Source organism: Mercenaria mercenaria, chromosome 2, assembly GCF_021730395.1.
Source record: "Mercenaria mercenaria strain notata chromosome 2, MADL_Memer_1, whole genome shotgun sequence".
In the NCBI taxonomy this organism is placed as follows: Eukaryota; Metazoa; Mollusca; class Bivalvia; order Venerida; family Veneridae; genus Mercenaria; species Mercenaria mercenaria.
This window is the reverse complement of record NC_069362.1, coordinates 27,877,590-27,900,964: the sequence shown is the minus strand read 5'-3', so window position 1 is coordinate 27,900,964 and position 23,375 is coordinate 27,877,590. Positions and strand designations below refer to the sequence as shown.

The 23,375-nt window shown below is 33.9% G+C and overlaps 1 protein-coding gene across 4 annotated transcripts in view; it reads left to right on the top strand.

The window, feature by feature from the left end:
* Positions 1 to 23,375, top strand: part of LOC123563574 (calmodulin-A-like) — a 96,854-nt gene that overhangs the window by 2,511 nt on the left and 70,968 nt on the right. For 3 of the 4 annotated variants that reach the window (XM_045356431.2, XM_045356433.2, XM_045356434.2), the window contains exon 2: positions 11,550 to 11,592. In XM_045356431.2, coding sequence (XP_045212366.1) covers positions 11,550 to 11,592 — 43 coding nt within the window. Of the gene's footprint in view, positions 1 to 9,021; positions 9,057 to 11,549; positions 11,593 to 23,375 lie in introns of those variants that run through there. The other variant, XM_045356432.2, reaches the window with a different exon arrangement.

The window sequence follows — 23,375 nt, the reverse complement described above, 5'->3', positions numbered from 1 at the left end:
GTATTCAATAAACATAAATCTCCAAGCGCGAGCCAAGTTTCCATTTTTATTTCATTACTTTAGAGAAATAAATGTAGATAAAGCAATAATAAATGAAATGAAAACAAACGTATTGGGGGAGATGGTGTGTGTGCTGGTGGGGGAGGGAGTGGAACACATTGGAATAATCTAGTATTAGAAGAAAAATGATAACATACTTAAACATGTTCACACTAGCAAAATATAACAAACAGCCATTTTGTTATGTTCCAAAGAGTAAAAAGATGAAAATAATGTACTAACAGTGAAATATGGCAGATAATATGAAAGGGAATGTTAAAGGAAACTGTCTTGACCAGATTGAAACGTACACAAAAAGGAAAGATGATCACAAAACAACAAAACTCAGTTAGCTTTAGTAATACATTTCCAATATCAGGATTTTTTTAATGTTTTGTCCTTATTGTTTCTATGTATAACGCCGTCTGTATTGTGAAGGGGTTCTTCATGTTCTTTGTATGCGGCTTTTGTCCTTGTTATAAACGATGAGTTAATGATTGTGACATTGTACTTTAAATGAGACATTAGCCTATCTTTTAGCGTGATATTGAAATGTCAAGTAAAGTAGCCTTAATTCTTTATCATGTTTCCTTTAATTCGCTCCTGATATAATGAGCCGTGCCATGAGAAAACCAACATAGTGGCTTTGCGACCAGCATGGATCCAGATGCACTGCGCAGTCTGGTCAGGATCCATGCTGTTCGCTAACAGTTTCTCTAATTGCAATAGTCTTTGAAAGCGAACAGCATGGATCCTGACCAGACTGCGCGGATGCGCAGGCTGGTCTGGATCCATGCTGGTCGCAAAACCACTGTTTTGTTTTTCTCATGGCGCGGCTCATATATTAATTTTCTGTAACCCCAGATATTGATAAGATCCGTACTTCTGAAGTAATGACAGTATCAAAGGATAGGGATAACAAGATGTTGTAAATGTAAGCTTAAATAAACTTTCTGTCTATATTCAATGTTAGGAAATCAAAATGATATTACAAGTGACAAAAATAAATAAAGAAACGAAACAAATATATAACAGAACAATAAACTGAATTTTTAAAAAAAGAGAGAAAGAATAGAACAAGAATTCGAAAGAAAAATGAAAGTACTTGGTTTGGAGTCTAGTAGTGGGAGATAAACCACTACTCTAAAACACTACCAAAAGCAAGAGAATGAAGGAGAGTAATTTTAAAGATTGTAAAGAACATGGATGAGTTTAAATTATAAGATACAACCATACGATTCTGTAGATGCTGTATAACATTCCTTTATGACGCTAGAAGAGTCGCCGGTTTTTTTGGTCATTTTTATTTTCTGTGGTCTATTTAATTAAAACAGATGTCGAGAGATAAACATCTGTCGATTCTGCTCAAAAGTGTTCCCTGCTGACATATCGAAGTGTACTATATAAACATATACTTGTATATCTGCCTTTTACGAAAGAGAGAGAGAGAGAAGTGTGTATAACAACAACACTATTTTTAGCCCACCATCATCAGATGGTGGGCTATTCAAATCACTCTGCGTCCGTGGTCCGTCGTCCTTCCGTCCGTCCGTCAGTCCGTCCGTCCTTCCGTCCGTTAACAATTTCTCGTTATCGCATCTCCTCAGAAACTACAGGGGGGATTTTAACCAAACTTTGTCAGAATGATGTATTGGTACCCTAGTTGTGTCCCCCTGAAAATCAAACTGGTTCAACAATTTTTAGTGAGTTATGGCCCTTTGTTTATTTCTATAATTTACATAGATTTATATAGGGAAAAACTTTGAAAATCTTCTTGTCCAAAACCACAGAGCCTAGGGCTTTGATATTTGGTATGAAGCATCATCTAATGGTCCTCTACCAAGATGATTCAACTTATTTCCTTGGGGTCTAATATGGCCCCGCCCCGGGGGTCACATGGTTTATATAGACTTATATAGGGGAAAACTTTGAAAAACCTCTTGTTCAAAACCACAGGGCCTAGGACTTTGATATTTTGTATATGACATCATCTAGTGGTCTTCCACTAAGATTGTTCAAATTATCCCCCTAGGGTCAAATATGGCCCCGCCCCGGGGGTCACATGGTTTACATAGACTTATATAGGGAAAAACTTTGAAAATCTTCTTGTCCAAACCACAAGGCCTAGGGCTTTGGCATTTGTAATGTAGCATCATCTAGTGGTTCTCTACCAAGTTTGTTCAAATTATCCCCCTAGGGTCAAATATGGCCCCGCCCTGGGGGGTCACATGGTTCATATAGACATATAGGGAAAAGATTTTAAAATCTTGTCAATAACCTACAACATTCAAATTTGGACCACATGTATGGTTTTAAGTGGCAAGATGAACCTTGACATGAGTTGACCTTGATTTTGACCTAGTGACCTACTTTCACATTTCTGTAGCTACTGCCTTTAAATTTGGACCACATGCATAGTTTTGTGCACTGAAACAAACTTTGACCTTGACATTGACCTAGTGACCTACTTTCACATTTTTGAAGGTACAGGCTTCAAATTTGGACCACATGCATAGTTTCGTGTTCTGAAATGGAATTTGACCTTGATTTTGACCTACTGACCAACTTTCACATTTCTCGAGCTGCAGCCTTCAAATTTGGACCACATGCATAGTTTTGTGTACTGAAACAAACTTTGACCTTTACATTGACCTAGTGACCTACTTTCACATTTTTGAAGGTACAGGCTTCAAATTTGGAACACATGCATAGTTCTGTGTTCCGAAATAAAATTTGACCTTGATTTTGACCTAGTGACCTACTTTCACATTTCTCGAGCTACAGCCTTCAAATTTGGACCACTTGCATAGTTTTGTGTACCGAAATGAACTTTGACCTTAAGATTGACCTAGTGACCTACTTTCACATTTCTGTAGCTACAGGCTTCAAATTTAGACCACATGCATAGGATTGTGTACTGAAACAAACTTTGACCTTGACATTGACCTAGTGACCTATCACATTTTTGAAGGTACAGGCTTTAAATTTGGACCACATGCATAAATTTGTGTTCTGAAGTGTAATTTGACCTTGATTTTTACCTAGTGACCTACTTTCACATTTCGTCCTTGAAATTGATCTAGTGACCTACTTTCACATTTCTCAAGCTACAGCTTTCGAATTTGGACCACATGCACACTGTTGTGTACGGAAATGAAATTTGACCTTGAGCTAGTCAGTAAGTCTTGAAATTTGGAACACTCAAAAATGGCACATTGGTGGGCGCCAAGATCACTCTGTGATCTCTTGTTGAAAATATTTTGATTCTCATTATTGTTATACTAGGTTATATTGAAAGAATGTTTGGCATCCTAAGACTGAAAATGCTAATAACTCGGATAAGAGAAACGGAGATACGTGTAGAGATAAAGATAACATAATGGAAACAGAATTAATAGATGTTCATCGTTTCATGCTTCATGCTTCAGTAACGTCATACACAATGTTGTAACAAGATTATTGTGGTGATGTCGTTTATATCTCTTTAGTCAATTAAGAGTTGGCATCAGCTTGGTCTTGTTATTTTCTAATAGTTTCATTTATTAAAACGTATATGTTAGTATAAAAATAATTAAAAACAAAAGTGCCATGATATCAAAGATTGCCCTAACCATATAATTGCAATATGTCGTTATTCACCTTCCCCCTCCCCCAACCCTGTACAAAACAAAAGAAGGGCATCGTTTTAGCAGTTCTTTCAAAATCGGTTGACAAAATTTTGAAAGAACTTTAGATTGTAGCTTAAACTATTTTTTACGATAAGATCAAAAATGAACCGAAACTAGTTTGTGACTTATCGTATGATTTAATGATATTTTAAATAAAATGCGTTTCTTCTTATCGGAAAATGAATTACAATTTTTCTTGCACACCGGACCGGCGTTTCCGGTGATTTTACCCATGCCAGCAAAACGCACCTGGCGCCCCCCTCCACCCCCACCCCCCACCATGCCAGATGACTCTGGTGCTGTTAATGGCAACTAGTGGTTCATGCACTGATAATATATTGTTTATGTAAAAATACGAAAAAAAGCAGATACCTTGATAGTTTCTCTTCGTACCTTATAGGATATTTGTCGATTAAAATACGTTAGTTTACCGTAAGAACATAACGTTACGCTACAAACGATAAAACTAAAGTGGAACTTTGTTACTGTGCGTAAAACATCATGACGTCACTTCTGCTTACGGACGTTAAAGAGTGCTACAAAAAAGTATTTCTACCTGTTATTTGTAAAATACGGTATTCAAGAAAAATAATCTGCTGGAATAAAATGCTAACATGTAAACGATATGCAAGAAAAAATATCAGTCATGTGTTTACGAATCGGATGGAAATATCCGTCCCTCGGCCAACTGCGCATGGGCGGTAATTCGGCAAGCCTTATTACCGCCCAATGCGCTGGTGGCCTCGGGACGGATTTCTATCCGATTCGTAAACATATGACAAATATTATTAATCGTGTATTAATCGTGTATGGGTCTTTATTTGTTTTTGTAATCTCGATGGAGTAAGATCGATAGTCTAACAATTTGACTTTATGGTACTCATGGAAAGAAAACAACTTATGCTGTAGCATGGTTCTTTAAAAATATAACATCAGAATTGAATGTTATTTTTAAGTTCATGATTCATTAAAAATGTAAATATTAGAATTGAACGTTATTTTTTGTGTTCGTTTAGATGGGTGTGAATCACGTCGGGGCAAGAAACGTGAGCAAGATACAGAGATTTGCAAGATGTTACTGTGTGTTTTATACCCGCCTAAACGCACACATGAGACTAAAGATTTCTCAAATACACACACATGTTTAAGCTTTAGATGCATTATTGTAACTGTTTTGTTTTAATTGAACATAGGTAAAAAGGGGCTGTAAAACCCCTGCTGCAGAACGTTAAAGGTAATAATGAAAAAAGTAAGCATTCGTTTTATGCAGCGTTCTTTTATACAGAGATTTCTATTACATTCCTACAAAAATACAATGTAATTTTCAAAGATTATTTGTCTTGCTGATTGAAGCTGTACATACTACTTAAAATGTATACATTTTCGCATTTTGCTTGTAATAGATTAATAAGTTACCGGTGAAGACAGGTCACATTGTGTTGACAATCTATGTAATAATTATATTATAAAGCGAATCATGATCTGTAGTAAGACATTGTGATAAAAGTCACAGTGATAAAGATTCATGGTATTTTCAGTGCTTAAAATTTGTTTGCTGCTTACATGTAATATATTATATTTTATACTGATAAATGTCACCTGAAAATAGACAGCTGCAGCTGGCGTCTATCTTTTCGAAGAATGCTAACATATCATGTGAAATTCTCTTTAAGACTTTGAATTAATCACGTTTATCTAAATTAGCTCATCAAATATTAATTGTCTGCATTCCAATAATAGACTGATGCAGTAGTGATACCAATTGGACAGGGTTTTTTTTTTTTTTAGATAAAGTATTTATTAGCAATACGTCCGTCAGATCTCAGTCAGACCTTAGCAAATGGTGTGTTTTACTCTTGTGACCGAGAAAGGCCATTGAAATTAAGAGGGTAACTTAAAAATATATCAATACAAATACAAATTTCTTCATGCAGCGTCGTTCGTTATCTTTTCTGCAGTAACTGTTGTAAAACCTGAATTTCGTATAAGTCATTTAGGCACCACGAAAACCAGTCTATATGTAAATATGTAAATATAAACTCTATTCTGAATACAGTTTAGACTCGAACTATATTTCCTTGTTTGTCTTGTTTTATCTGAAGTGTAACAAGACTACTGTCAAGCAATGAACGTCTAAGAAGATATGAGCCATGCCATGGGAAAACCAACATAGTGGGTATGCGACCAGCATGGATCCAGACCAGCCTGCGCATCCGCGCAGTCTGGCCAGGATCCATGCTGTTCGCTTTAAAGCTATTGGAATGGGGAACTGTTAGCGAACAGCATGGACCTGACCAGACTGCGCGGATGCGCAGGCTGGTCTGGATCCATGCTGGTCGCAAAGCCACTATGTTGGTTTTCTCATGACACGGCTCATATGTAATATGTTTATTATTTAGCCTTGAACAGTTCTAGCAAACGAATTGTTTCCCTAGCCTCCTTATCTGTATATGAGCCGCGCCATGAGAAAACCAACATTGTGCATCTGCGACCAGTCTGGTCAGGATCCATACTGTTCGCTTTCAAACCCTATTGCAATTAAAGAAACCGTTAGCGCTGCTCTGGATCCATGCTAGTCGCAAAATACACTATGTTGGTTTTCTCATGGCGCGGCTCATATACGTGTATATATATATGTAGCCATAAAATTAAATTGCGTGTGTTTTAACATAATTACCCGTTGTTTGTTAACGAGGTTTCACAAAAATATATCTTTTTGTCATATTCATACCATTGTTGTCCTTTTTTTAAAATGATCCGTTTTTGTGACATAGCATAAACAGCTTTTGGCAGAGTATTTAGTTATTGAATGATGACAGGAGTAATTGTGAAATAATAAGTTCAAAATTGATGATTTTTGGCTTAATTAGAAAATACAGAAATTTTGTAAATAAAGAGTATATTACTTTCTCCATTTAATTCTAGATCAGTTTTTGCTCAACACTGTTCAAGAATTCCAAAATATTCTCCCTTTGCATGATCGATAATGTTTTCCATATAAAATGCAAACGGACAGTTAAGATTTTATCAATGTCTGTCATTCTGGCGTTCGAAAGCTGCAAAAATGAGACCCGAAAATGCATGCATGTTTTTATTTTTATCGAAAATGATCTACAGATCTCTGGCTTTGAATATAACTGACACGTGAAAAATTACTTACGCTGTAAGGTATATTATTTTTGTTAACCTAGCGCCAGCCTCGTAGAAATAACAGATTTATTTTGCTCATCGTCTGTATTATTATGATCTTCCATATTAGTTACACTTTAACAGTAGTTGTTAATTTAAACAAAATAAACAAAAGAAAATGATTCACTATGGAAACATTTTAATCGGAAAGTCTTGAGACAAGAGTTGATTCTTGGCATTGTGCTCCAGAATGTCAGACAAATTGTTTAGCGAACATCTGATGCAATAATAAAAACATTGGACCACTCACGCTGATACAAATGGAAATAACATTCATTCTGTCAAGGCTGTATCAACCTTGGGATTTAATGACCATTGCTATTTTTAAGGAAAAGGGAATAAAAGAAATTTTATGACTAAAAGCTGATTACTAGTTTATACACCGTTTCTTTGGAATTTACTACGTTTTCAAAGGAATTGTAAATATACTTGACTCCAGAGCCGGTAAATTAACAAGATAATGTACTTTTCCTCGTTACTCTTCATATAAGGCGTTCTCATTTTTTTCTTCTAAAGTGTAATATCCATGAATACTTTTGCTGGTCACGGCACGTAAACATTTTTGTAATGTAACATGAAATAAATAGTGAAACATAAATAACAGTGGAAAATAGCGCATATATTACCATTGTATTAGAACTCTCCATAGACACGGGAAAAAAGCATTATGAATATAGATAAACATCTGGATGGCACTTGCTGGAAATATTGATAGTGACAACCAAATCCATAAAGTGTAACTGTTATAAAACAGGGTAAGAAAGCAAAACTTCACATCAGTGTTAACGAGGTAAAACAAATACATTTGCACATAAAGTAACACAATGGGGACAGACTTGAATAGGAAACTGGTTAATAATTTATGTTCAAAGAATGCGATAAGCTATGTTGGAATAAAATATAATTCTTTTTGTTTTAGTCTATTAAACCTATAGCTAAGTATATTAAAGAAATTCAGACATAATTCATAAGAAGATACTTAATGTTCGACCAAATCAATATAAAACTGTAAGCAGCAACTGTGTTTGCGTTATTTATAACACTTAAATACATTAATATGACATACACAATAATTCTAGTCAGTTGGAAGCATACAAACTGCACATTCTGACGCATCAAGACATGAAGAAAAAACAACTTAAGTATAATATCGCAGTAGGATTTCAGTTTAGACCCAATTTACTGCAGTCATTACATTATTAAACAAACTAAAAGTCAGTATTGAATGAAAATACCTAATGAAAATACCTTAGGAATTCAAGAATATATTTTTATAGATATTACGGAATGTGTTAGATTGTAAAATACTATAATAGAAAAGATGTTCATAGCTGTCTGATAAATCACCGAACGGCCATGAGAGTTAACAAGATCACTGTGCCTTTATCACATTAACGCAAATATAAATATCTAACATTCCAACAGGCCTGAAAAACGTGTGTCTGGAAGTTTATTGGCCATTTTAATTGAATTGTCCAAAAGTCGAGAAACATGTCTAAAGTTTTCTAGTTTGAGGAAGTATATAAAATTCTTGGAAATATTTTTCTCCTCATTCAATTCACATTCCTATTTATACATTTTAGTCCATATTTCCAGCACTACATCAGCATACTAATCAGTATGCGTTCGATAGGAACAGAACAGTTTAACATACTCTAGATAATTATTGCATCTATTTAATACAGAATAATAGCGAATATTGAGTGTTTTACTCACAATTATCACATGGATCACTGCCCTACAGATGATACATATGAGCCGCGCCATGAGAAAACCAACATAGTGGGTTTGCGACCAGCATGGATCCAGACCAGCCTGCGCATCCGCGCAGTCTGGTCAGGATCCATGCTGTTCGCTAACAGTTTCTCTAATAGCTATAGGCTTTGAAAGCAAACAGCATGGATCCTGACAGACTGCGCGGGTGCGCAGGCTGGTCTGGATCCATGCTGGTCGCAAACCCACTATGTTGGTTTTCTCATGGCACGGCTCAATTATCAACCATATCCCTTGCAAAATGTAATGTCGTCGTTTATTTTAGGCATTATTGCTCACAATTTTTAAGTATGAGGATCAATTGATGTTTCTTTTATTTATAGAATCACTCACCTTCATTGAATACCATATATTTGAGATTTTTTTCATTGGAAATATCATAGTATGGTACGTGCTATTTGTATTCTGGTTTCGAAACATTTTAACATTAAATCTTTATTATCGTTTTCGTAGTTTTAACAGAGGAATACACGTGTGTTTACAGACTTTCTCGTGACGAAGCAACTTTTTTTCATAGTATTTCATTCAAATCAATAGCTTTGCTTTCAACATAACTGATGACAAGTATATACATGTATACAGCAAAAATTTACATAGCATAGACGGTATGATTTACATTTCAAAAAAAGAATGTAAATGTTGTTTTTATACTTTTCAATCTTACCAATAAGCAATTTATTTTCATCTACTTCCATGTGAATGTCTGGTTGCAAGCATACAAATTTAATGCCTAGTTATTTATATGTAAATGTATGGAAAGGCCAACTGTAATGAATTCAAACATTTTCCTTCTGTAAAGATTCATTGTTTCATCATAGCCAGTTGAGTTTCATAGAGAGAATAGGAAACTTTTCTAGTCCCAGTCAGTTAAAAAAGACTAAATGTCACTGCATTATCAGAGATTTGAAAATATATGCAAATGTTAAACCAGTGTCAATAAGAAAAACAGCTTTGGCATGAATATATATAGGATGGCTGAAACAAACTTAAATTGGTGGTTGGAATGTTTTTGAATATGCACATTCGTATGTACTTCTAAATTCCGGTCTGGTAGCATTGTTTTCAGTGAGTTTTGGAGTCGGACATGTTTTTTGATATTGTTGAGCCAGAATATTTCTTTCAAGCACACCCAGAATCTGATACCTTTCCATAAAAATCGCAGCTCCTGCCCAGTCCTCATCTAACAGAATTGCACACCCGCTTCCCTTCCCCCCCCCCCCCCCACGCCCCCAAAGAAAAAAGTTTGACACGATACATAAGTACAACTAAAGAATTCAACGTTTATGTTGTAATTTTTAATAATAAAACATATATTATTTCTGAAATAAGATGTAGACAGATATGCAATGTGAAATTGTGTTAAAGGCATTGCCTCAGTCGCATTTATCTTAATCAAAAGTAGCTCATCAAATATTAATTGCCTGCACTCCAAATAAAGATTGTATAAGAATATAGACATCGTTTTGAGTAGTCTAATACAACGAAATTACAAATCTTAGCCTGATTTGTTTCTTTAACATTTCGGAAACGTAGTCAGTTACAATGCTACAGTAGTAGACAGTCTTTACATATTAGTCAATACTTTTGCCATTGTACATCTTTATATAGAACCTATTTAGCTATTTTTAATGAGACTTAAGAGCACTTCCTATTTTTTGTCATAATATTTCAAAGACTGCATTTGTCGCTGGCTTTCTTTTGGAATATCTTATTTAACAAACAACAACATTAATGTTTGAACATTTTATAAAATTTTGAAAAAAGTTATTTCTATGAAAATTACATTGTGGTGTATAAAATCTTCAAAAATATAAATTGAGGATACCGTCAAAAACGTAGAAAGTTCCACTACCACACATGAAGACCTGTAAAGTGATATACGTGTTCAGTGGCCGCTGATATTATTTTGGTAAACAAGTCAGATGATGGATGTCTAATATTCAATCTTATCTGTCTAGATTTTGGCACAAAGTGATGCCAGCATCGTCTGCATTTTAGCTAAAGGCACCATGAAAATGTTTACATAATACTCCAAGATAAGTTTTTTAATATTTGAAGTAATGTCTTATGACATTCCCCCGGGGATATAAATGTGCATGATCTTAGAACAACATTTAAGTACAGTATTGAAAAAAGTACTTATCATGCCGCCGTAAATGAATTTAGGGAGGGGTATTACCTTGTCTTTTTCTAGAAATAATTCATTTCTGGGAAACCATGATAAGTATGGTTTTAGAACTTTGAAACAGAAACACGCACACAAAAAATGCTTTTTGTACGTGCTCGCACCATAGCAAAAATCTGGTAAGAAGTAGCAGTTAAAAATGGTTATGAATATAGTCTCATACTCATTATTCAAATGTATCTTGCCAAGTTAAATACATTTGATGAGATGAAGGTGATAAATAAAGATAAACTTTTTCAGCGAAAGATGCTTATAGTATATCTTTAAATCCGTTTTGTTTCAACGGAAGCTGTTAACAGTCTAATCCAATTTCTGACAAATGTTACCTATATTCTGATTGCAGTAGGTGTAGCTGCTAAGGAGACACTTGTTTATTAAATGGCGCTGTGTAACATTTAACAACATTTGTTGTAAGGAATAAAGTAACATAAGTAGCCCTTCCTTTTAACATATTTAGGTGATACTTTTCTGAATTGGTCATCAATGTATAAGTTGTATTTAACGAAAAAAAATCCGCGACATTCGTGATTGTAAACATTTAGCACAATGTATTCAAACTCAGATAACGGTATTTTTTTTAAATGGACAATAGAATGTACTGGAGATTTATCTTTAAATGGCATTATTGTAGAACTTAAAATAAAGAATTACGTTTAAGCTATATCTGATAACTTTAGATCCCTTTTCTCTTTCAGAACCAAGATCAAATCATTGCTTTATCCGACGAAACAATCGCAGGTATGTCTATTCAATTATTCTTTGTTTTGTTTATCTCCAGCTCAGTCATTTTATCTCAAGTTTGATATTGCCTGAAACATATTAAGGAAGCAGAAGTAACATCAATTAATTTGTAAAAACAAATTTTAAGCCAGTGAATGCATTTATATTCTCTGTGTTAATTTTGATGAAAAATGAATTTTTACGAATGGAGATTTTAGGGACGATCTGCAGTGTACACATTCTTTTATGACAGAGAATATATGTTTAAAAGATCTCCATGAGATTTATGAACTGTAATTAGTTTTACTGAAGGATATCTATTAAGATGCGGAATGGTTTGGTAGTTGAAAACCAGCACTAATATCATAGGTAATCAACGCTACAAATAAACAGATAAACTATGTTAGAAGTTGAAACTCTCAAGAAACCTGGATGTAATATGGGTTGTAATTAGGCCTTTTGAAGCGTATTGATAAATTCTAATTATGCCTTTTGAAGCGAAATGATTCTTTGAGCTTAGCATTGAAAAGGACTTTTAACTACATTACAATGAACTTCTCTGAAAGTCTCTAGTGTTGTTTCACGTCAATAATAACAGGGTTTGGGTGATAAAACGCATATAATAACGGGAAAGCAAAGAGAAATGTTACTCTTGTGTGGCATAATAAAATCAGAAAAAATACATTTGTCATTTCGTTGACTATTCAGGCGCCATTATTCTCTCTGATGCGGATGTTTTATAACAGGGATCACTGTGCTTAATTTTCATATTCACTAAGAAGAGAAAATTTTGTGTGTATCTCCAAAATGAATACAAACTAATGAATAACAGTAGACATGCCTAGTGACTTGATAATTAATATGATATATATTAAAGCTTCTCTGGTCCCAATCAGTTAAAAAGACTATGCTGATTTGTCAGACATGAAAATAGAGATTTTAGTATATATGCAAATATCGAACCAGTAAGAATGTGTATTATAATTCGGGTTTATATATAAAGCAGCTTCGAAACTAATCGAACTTGTTGTGGAATGTGCGCGCTCGTTTGTAATGTAAGCGCTTTGCCATAAATGGTCTGGTATATGATTGTGGTGATTTAGTTCGTATAAATTGTCTCCCTGTATTTGGATTTAGTGGTATAATTTCTGGTTCTTTGGGATCATTAAAACATACAAATTTACTATAACTAAATTCGCTTATGCAGGCGCTAGGGGGCTTCAGGGTGTTGCACATTTCATTACCTCTCGTGAACAGACTCAGTCAAACAGAGTCTGCTATAATATTGCTTGGTTAACGCGTTAAGCTACCAAAGGATTTTCTCAAAAGTTTTTATCATTGACATTCTTCTTGAACCGTTATCATAATGTTGTTGCAATAGCAGTGAAAGTAACGAGAAATACTGTAAGATATTGTATCCGTAACCAGCAATATATAGAAACCTAGAAAACAAATGTATTAACACACACAAGTTCCAAATATGAGTAAGTTTGCAGAATCAGATTCCAAATTTCCCATACATAATCATCATACCCTTGGTCTCAAAACTAACCAATTCGAAAAAAGGCACGGTGCATGTATAATGAATGTTTTGAAACAGTTTACAAACAAAATAAATGTTTATAGATACTAAACAATACAATCTAATGAAAACAAATAAAACTCGTCCTTTTATACGTACTAAAACGCACAAGGCAGTGTTATTGTTTGTGACGACTGAATTTTATCAGCAATTTGAAATTTACCTCTAACAGAAATACTATAACCAATAAAAAGATTATTATGAAACATGTATATGCAACCAATTTAAGTAAAATAATCAGATGTTTTATTATTATGTTTTTCAAAGAAAGCCACCAACAGATTCTTCGTCCCTTGGCCGTATTTGTTATATTCATTTTCTTTCTTTTTTTAAGTGATTTTTTTTATTAGTTGTGTTTCAAACTTATCACAAAAATGTTTAAAATGTTTTAAAGATTAAATTTTTGTGCGTGTATGTCAAGTTTGAACTCACAACCTAAAACATGCGATGTTACTAGTTCAAAGTATTGACCACTCGGTCAGAGTCTAATAATGTATTGAGGTCAAACAATACTATTAAACTAAAACCTATTAATCGCAACTGAAGAGAAGGTTTTCTGTCATGCATGGAATATCTTAAGTTTATTTTGCAATTTTCACCTTTTTGATTGGTATGTTAAGCTCTCCTTGGTCGATTATTGTAGAGAGTTTACTTTCATACTTTTTTTTTAATTTGTACCATTAAATATCAAAATGTAGTTGCGTATTGACAGTGAACGTACACAAAATGACAACTGTAAGTTGCATTAAAGAAGTACTCGACTAAATGCATTTTTCGGCGCTCCCGGTCTGGGGGTACATGTATAAACAATGTTACTAATTACTCGAACAATAGTACACATCTTAACTCTTAATTCTGTGTTCGCTTTTAAGTCTGACCAAAGATATCGTGTGATCAAAAAGAATTTGTACTTGTTCCTATGTAGTAAAAGATATCGTGTGATCAAAAAGAATGTGTACTTGTTCCTATTTAGTAAAAGCTTTCTTTTTCTTACGCTGAAGACGTTTAGTGAGAGAAAAAAGTGAGTTCCGACCTATAGTAGACTAAGAATTTACTGAGTACTCTGTTTAATTTTATATTTATCATCACGGGAAATGTACATTTATGCATCCCGAGGAATTTACTAGATGAGTACCGAGTGACATGGTAATTGATGTTAACATGTTGCTAGGTTTGTTGGTACTGATAAGTGTAGACAACAGACTTAACAGGAAAAGTTTGTTTCTTATTTAGCCGTATGATTCACAAACTGTTGTCATTCTGCGGAGTTTTAAGATTGGATTTTAATATCCCAAAGAATTGCAGTGATATTTTTAGAATCAAAATATTTACATTCGTTTTAACGTTCTCGATTTACCGATTTTACATACTAGTATATTCTTCGGCTATATTACAAAAAGTTTGCCCTTTAGTGAAGTCGATACTTCGGAAAACTGATATCGTCCGAGAGCGTAGCTCAATGTTGATACAATATTTCTCAGGTCAAACAGTCCTCATATTGCCCGACTTTTAAAGGCAATACTCACTTTAATTGTTAAATCCAACATCCTAAGTTGAACTTGAATTGAGAAATCAAAAGTAGTTGCAGTTGAACATTTGTATGGTTTAGCCTTAACTTTTGTTTATGACGCCAAGATGTAATAACATTATATTGCTATGATCTCAGTTGACAAGAAACTGTTGAAAGGTACATCCAAGTGCACTTTGTTTCAGTAAACGCTGACCAGTGCACTGTAAAGAGCATTCGTGCCTTCCTCCTGTACGGCGCTAATGCCATGACTACACTTTATGAGAGATTAACTTTGCAATATTTACATGAAATACACACCAAACTAGTCTATTGCCTGTTTATTCGTTATCCTCAGATCTTTATTTTACAGCTTCTCTTAAGCATGATAAGGCATGACATGTAAACTGTACTTATTCAACTAATATTTTCACGTTTCATCTATGTTGCATTTAGATTTATATGAAATTTTCTTACAAGTAAAATACAGTTGTACTTTCTAATTTAAGAAAAATAAAACAAAAGACTCTCTAAAACTGATTTTCAAACCTTTCTGGACCCGTAGTCTTAGAAAATGTATTAAAATAAATGACTGTAAGATTGTAAAGTTTTAATATAATAAGATTTAAATCAGGTACGCTTAACATCCTAAAATGGACTGGTCTATCATTCAGTGTGGGCAGTACCATTTATTATTGAAAGAGGTGTTCGCTGAAAATTTACTGACCGAATAGCGAAGGCAGAATCACTTGCCGCCAGTAGGCTGAAGGTTAACTGAAATAAAGAGCTGTCGATAACAAACACGTACGGGAAATTAAACCAGTAGAATGCATTAATGCTAACACAAATAACAATTTGGCGACTACAGAAAAGTTTTTATTTTCCAATTTAAAGCAGTGATTCTAAGACTGCAAATTTAGTTTTACCGTATTGTTAGGTTTCATTAGAAGAATGCGAGATATTAACTGGAAAGTTTCGTTTGGCCGATGCATGCATGACTCATTCTTAGAGCAATAAAATTGAACGTCAGAATGCATTTTCATGGAAATGCATTTCACTTAGGAATCGTTTCTAACATGAAAAGAGCATCATCTGCTAAGGAACGTAATAGTCATATAACCTTTGTTTTTTCTCATTGTTTCAATACAACAAAGCCCCATGAAGTGATATTTTCATTTGCTAGAAGGTTAAACTTGTAAATTTAAGGTAGTAATTTACAATATCACACAAAATTATTGCAACTAGAGGTTATGCTGTTCGTGTTTTGTAACATTAATCTTGCGTCCCGTTACAATTGTTTTAATAAATACAATTAAAACAGTAATCATTACAAGATACGATCCAGGATCAAGTAAGATTTAGAAAACATTTAAATGTCGCCTACTGTTCATGACGGTTTGACGGAAGACAATACGCTGAAAGCTTTTTGTTCCCACATTTTATTCATTCTGGAAATTGGAATTTCTGATTATGTTGTAAGTCCAGTTTACCGCATTGATTCAAGAGGAAAGATGTACGACGAGCACGGGCTAAAAAGAAATATGGAAACTTGTAACAGCGTTTCTACTACCAAACGTGGTCCGCAGTTTATAGTCTGTTAAGTGAAGAAGTAATCTCTATTGTTATTTTAGACTTGTTCTTCTGTAGGGCAGGCATGTTATAAAACGTAAATGTGTGTTCTCCAGATTGTTCATGTGCGGCAACACTATTTTACATCTTTTAGAAGAAGTTCGTTACATGGAGATTTTGGACGAGTACAACTTCAGACCTGACATCGCAAATAATACCGAACAAGTTTGTTGATACACATTTATTGCTGAAGACTAATTTTCAAAACAAAAAAGAAAGATTTACATGCAAATGTAAGGGGTCAAACTAAAGTAACTGACATACATGTTTTTCTTTTTGCAATTATCTATGTGAAGCATAGACACATATGATATAATGATTGAAAGCCACTAAAAGTTTGCTATTTGAGTATTGTTTCATTCTGGAAGCATGCCATCTTAATGACAGTGATAGATAGTAAACATTTATTTATCATAATGAGAAGGCATCGGCGAATATCGCCTTGGTCAGATGCATAGACTTGGATATTCACCGGTATTTCTAATATGACTAGCAATCACAACGAGGTTATGTTGACGTTTACTCAAAAACATGTTTAAAACGAAATGTCACATTGCACAATTGTCTTGATTAATTTACACACATAATGAGTTGATTATTCGCTGCCATCATTTTCGCCCAAACTGAACTCTTCCGCAAGACGTATTACCATTTTCGGTCCAGGCGTGTATAAACAAAGGAACGTGACGACCTACTATTTTGCGCCATGCATGCGCGAAGAAACAGTTCTGCATATTTGATCTAAATTATACAATAAAGGACATAATTATATGAATCGAAATAATTTATAGGAAAGCCGTGTTTGAACACTATTTTTACACTCGGGATTATACGTCGTTCGAAATAATTGCACCCGGGCTGTGCACTCATGAAATTAATACGCTTGACGCATAACCGCCCATCGTGTATAAATAGTGTTAAAACACGGTTTGGCTATAAAATATTTTTTAAAACAAGTACAATATGTAGAGCAGTATGTTGGACTGTTCATACTAAAAACTGTTTGCAGTCAAAACACAATATTATCGAAATGTTACATGGCTGCTGATTTAAATACGAATTTATTGAAACCAGATATGATTGTGTGGTGTTTGACAGATCTTTATTTAGTATAGCCCGTGAGTTTGTGTTGAGGAATAGCTGCTCGTTCAAGTTTGTTAACAAGAAAACCATTTTTTGCAATGAATATCACGTGAAGAGTTACAGGTCATTGAGATTATAACGAGACGTAGAATTTACGAGTCATAAGTTTGTATCATTTGTATTCAATTTTTCAGTCAATAGTTACTCTTATCAATTGCAATTCTAATGTAGAATATATGTACCTTGCCTTTGTAACATACAATGCACTGTTCAGACAGATCGACAATATAATGGAATACCTGTATATTACATAAGTTAACAGTTCAAAACTCCATGTCTAAATGCTTTACTGTTAGAATTATTCATGAGGCTGTCAAGAGCCGGTTAAAAGCTATTTGCAATAAATCTGACAACCAAACTAAATGGTAATCCTATACTACCATCATATCGCTAATAAAGATCTTCACATTAAAATAAATTATTTTGAGTCAATATCGATAAATAATTGTGAGCTAGATAATCAGTTTACAAATATAATTCAATTAAATAACGAACCGAATACCGTATATTTTCATCAGGACACGCGTCACCTTGAATCTTTGCCTTTGCGTTGTCAGTGACGACGTATGCACTTGATGCGATATGATAACAATGTACACAAAGGTTTACTCCGCAAACTACGTTAAAACTATATCACAACAGACAACATGCATGTAGTTTATACCGTCGTTTTTCTCGCGTTGATCACTGAAGTGAACGTCTCGATCTGTGTAATAACATGGTTTATATGATAAGCCCTATGCAATTACATTTTTTATTGCAATGAGAGACATACGTCCGATTTATCTCTTGTTGCAACGTACGAAGTACTCTGTTCTAACAAAAAATATTTATCTCACGACAAGAGAATGAATAACAAGGGACATTAATACTGTAACATCTGTTTGATTTGATAACATACATCTGTTTGATTTGATAACATAAAACATGAATGTGTTTTTATTTACTTCGATAGTGGATATTTATTGGGCATTTCAATGGAATAAGATATTCTTTAAAGCATTGATGTGGCATTCTAGAATCTTTCATTTTGATGTAGAGCCATAATTTGTTACGAGAAATACACAGTAAGTCTGTTTTGTAAATACGTAAATCAATGTTGGCCATTTGAATATACAGGTGTATTTCAATGATGTTGTACACACGAAAATATTGCAAAAGTGCTTTCCGTCCTTAAGGTGAAGCTTTACTCAAGTCTACAAGAATACAACGAAATTCTTATACCAAAATGAAACGAGCATAACGTTTTCACACATGCAATCAAATAAGAGATTAACCTGATATATATTGACTGTATAAAAAGCAAGTTTTAATAAAAACAAATCTAAAATAACTACTAACTTAGTTAGTTTCTTGCGTGTTAATGTTATCTTCCATTTTATTTGTTTTCGCAATTACGTCAGTATCACATGTGAGTATACCAATTTATTCTATAAACACTTTTGTAAATTTCATAAGAGTACTTTACCATCATTTTCAATAGTGTTGCCTAACCCACTCATCTACGGCAAATACAGATATTCACGAGATTCTAATGTAACTTACGAAAACATATACTATTGGCTTATTTTAGAATATTTAAGGTATGGAAATAACACATAATGTTTTAGCTGAACTAAAGTCCTGCATCGCTTGAAATGAAAATAAACAAGCCAATGTATATGCTTCTCGTCTATGAAATCTGTAACAATCAAGTTTTGCACTGTTGCATGCAACTAATCTGATAAATATATATACAATGTATAATGTATCTTAACAGCATTTCCATATAATCATGTATGCACGCAATACATTGTTTCTTATTATATGTTCTAAAAATAACCTGAATTTCATTGGCCGAAACCGCTCATCATCTTTCAAAAAATATTTCATGTTTAATGGTTAGTGGGTTTTCCCCATTAAACAAAACTTTCTAAAAATAGAATGGAAGTTTCATAATGTTTTCTGTGAAATCTGGAATATTTTACAAGTGTTTATAAATCAATCTGAACCCATATCGGTCAATATTGCCTCCTTCCGGTGAATATCACATCATATCCAATGGCTCAATATCAATAATTGTATAATATGCGATATATAAGTAGAAAAACTGTTTTGATGATTGTACTGTCTGTTTATATAACTAACATTATGATAGAAAATTACGCTTGGTTTTTGCCACTAGTTTCCAAACCTCTGAAAACTCTGCGTCATAGACAGTACATTCTAGAGTAACCCTGAAAAGTCGGCCTGGCCAGGTCTGTCATTCTAGGAAACAGAGCATAAATTTAGACCGAAAATAACATTTCAGTAAAGTTAATAGACTTTTATTGTCTAGAATCTGGATGCTACTTGCTTTTCGAAAGTCGGTTGCATTTGATTATGTAAACATCAGTCTGAATTGATGAGAATATAATGTGATTTGTAATGCAATTGCTCTGCAAAATGAGCACTTCTAAGCTATTATATCTAATGATTTTATCCATTCCTTTTGCTGTCACTCTTTCTGTACTTAAACAGTCAGTGGCTGCTACATATCACGTAACGGCTACCATAGAAGATTGCAGAATGACGGTTTATAATAAAACAGCATAGAGTCTGTCGATCTTCCAAAGTTCGTCAAACCTAGAAAATAGCATGTTTCTCACATTAGCTAAAAGCTCTTGTAAGATATTCTGACCTGTATGTGGAACCCTCGAGCTCTGTCTGTATATCATTTCCGATTATTAACCTCGTATGTCTCGTAGTACGACTTAAGACTTAATCTGAAAGAAGAGACAAAAACGATAACAGAGAGTATAAATTTTCAGCTATTAGAAACAAGCAAGAAAACGTCTTGGAATGATCATAAAAGGTCAAGAGAATCCTGTCTAAAATACTCCTGGTATGACATATGGTCACAGGTATTTATTAGTCAGAGGCGAGAAAGGCAAATTATTTCTTTGTGGTATACAGTACAACGTGTAATAAGGGTCCACCTAAGGGAAAGACAATTTGTGCTCTCTTGAGATAACGGGTCACTTATTACAAAATAATGTATCCTTTCAAAATTTAAAAAGTGGTCTCGTAATACAAGTCGTCTCATAGTAGACGAAGTACCTCGAGCAAGTTTGATTGTATCTTTCCATTAGAGGTCGAACATTTTTCAAATCTAAACATTTCACATTTTACGGTTTTGCGATCGTTTGTGGCAAAAAAAAAATTCTTCAGGTGTAATTTTATAATACTTTTCGGGCCATATAAAAACAAAGATAGATTTTCAACAGACGAAGTCACATTCAAAGAATGATTATGCAGCCATCTATACAGGTTCCTTATAGCTTTTTATCACACGTTTGACGTCGCGGTAGTGTAATAAAGCCATTACATAAAAAATATAATACACTAGTGTAATAAAGCGTTGACGCCGACGTCGTTTACAATATAGGAGACGTTGGTCAAATTGACTTGTTTATAATAGTTGAAGAAAGTAGAATTGTTTGATGTTTCGACAACAAATGCAAACATGTGATAAAAAGAACATTACATTTGCCTCGCATTTTATTATTTCATTCAACTCGTTGAAAATTCAATATGAAAAGACACTCATGCAATATCCTCTATATATTTCGTTTACGGACGATTAAGATTACACGATGTATTTTGTTTACTTTATTTGCGCAGCTTTTCTTTTTTTTAGGTTGCTTTTGATTTGAAATTCGCACTGACTCCTTGATCGTTTCATTATAAGCGAGACTCTTGGTCAGTTTTATTTTTCCTTTTTGTCAATGTTTTTCTTTTCCAGTTTCACCATTGCTTGTATGAAACTGAGTGTTGATGCAGTAAATGTTCCAAATAGAAAGTACTAAATAAAAATGACGTAATGTTTAGTCAGTGAGTAATGTCATAATATGATCGTTTAAGAATTCACCAAGTTGATTAAGTTATTGTTTCCTGTATCAAAGAGTCCACCTAAATTTTTTTTGATATACCAACATGACCTAAGGAATTTGAGCCGTGTCATGTGAAAACCAACATAGTGCGTTTGCGACCAGCATAGATCCAGGCCAGCCTGCGCATTCACGCAGTCTGGTCAGGATCCATGATGTTCGCTTTCAAAGCCTATCGCAATTAGAGAAACCGTTAGCGAACAGCATGGATCCTGACCAGATGCGCAGGCTGGTCTTGAACCATGCTGGTCGCAAATGCACTATGTTGGTTTTCTCATGGTGCGGCTCATTTCTTTCTTGAGAAGCTGCGTTCTTGGAACTGTGTTATTCATCTTGATTACGATCCTTGTTTTTTTTTTCTTGTCAACGACATCAAACATTGTTCGAATACTTAACTAGTTTCTTAATTTGGTGTAACTTGTGTTGTATTACAAGATGTTTCCAAATATACCATGAATCAGCTATATTCAGTGGTTGATTTCTGTAAATTTGGCTTGAAACGATAATTCTTTACCCTTATCATGCTACTAGCCTAGACACGATTGATTCTGCCTTTTCGACCAGTGTAGATCATCAGCTTGCACATCCACTCATGATCATGACGTCTGATCAAGATGTGCACTCTGTCATTAGAGGCAGTATCTTTTTTTTTTTTTTTTTTTGGTAAGCACCCCTTTTAACAGTTAATGGTACTGTCCGAATTGAAAGATGGACAAGATCATTATAGAAATGTAGCAGGGATAGGGTTAAAGACCAATGTGATTTATCATCGGATCAAAAATGAAATATCTGTGTAATAGTTTAAATGCTCTGAAATATTCATAGATTGAAATCAGATCTGTCTTTCTGCAGTAATTGTTTATCCAGTATATTCTGAGCAAAATTTACTTTGTAATCTTCTAACTTAGGACTGAGATAATTAAGATTTTGACATTTAGTCGTAAGCTAATGCCAGTGAAGACAACATTTCATGTGTGCATTTCTAAATAAGGACATCGGTCCACCATTAAGTGGAATGCAAAATAAAAATAAATACAAGAAACCCAAGGTAATCGATAGATGCCCGCCGATGATGCTTCATATGCAAAAGTGTGCAACCTTCCTGTAAATATGGTTTATATTGACAGAAAGCTTCAACGAAATTTCTTCAGTACTCATAGAGTTAACCCACGGACAAGGAAAAACAAGGATGAAGATACAGTATATTATATGTACAAGACCAATTGGTCATATCTCTGTGAATTGATTTCAAGACAGAAAAGAAGTGTCTCTTGTTGTTAGTGAAGCTTCGCATAATTTCAACTGGACGCTGTAAACGGCTTTAGAGTTAAAGATGTTATACCTACTTAAAATTCACTCCACTCAGCTAATCCCACTACTAATTCCTTAAGTCTGGACAAATTGTATGAAACAAATAAATTTAAAGGGCCATAACTCGAAATAAATCAGACCAGGATATCCTGAAACATAATTATTCGCATCTCATTTTGGTAGACTAGTAAAGTTATCCCTCAAGTTCCGTGGAATTACAGACAGTGGTTTCTAAAAATTAGCCTGTCGGGTATGGCATGTCAAACGTTGCTAAATTAGATCTATATATGTATGTTATTATTATTGTATGTTTGTTATTGTTATTCAATGTCTTGTCATTCATATTCTAAAAGTCATTATTGTTATTCTATATTTCGTTATTTTTATTGTTATCTTTGATATTGTTATTCAATGTCGTGTCATTCATATTCTAAGTCTTACCATTGTTATTCTATATGTCGTTATTCTTATTGCATGTAACACTTAGAATATGAATGACACGACATTGAATAACAATATCAAAGATGCAATAACAATAACGAAATATAGAATAACAATAATGACTTTTACCATAACAATATCGAACATACCATAAGAATAACGACGTATACAATAATAATAGCAAATTTTAGAATATGAATGACACGACGTTGAATAACAATAACAAACATACAATAATAAGAACATACATATATAATTTAGCAACGTTTGACATGCCATA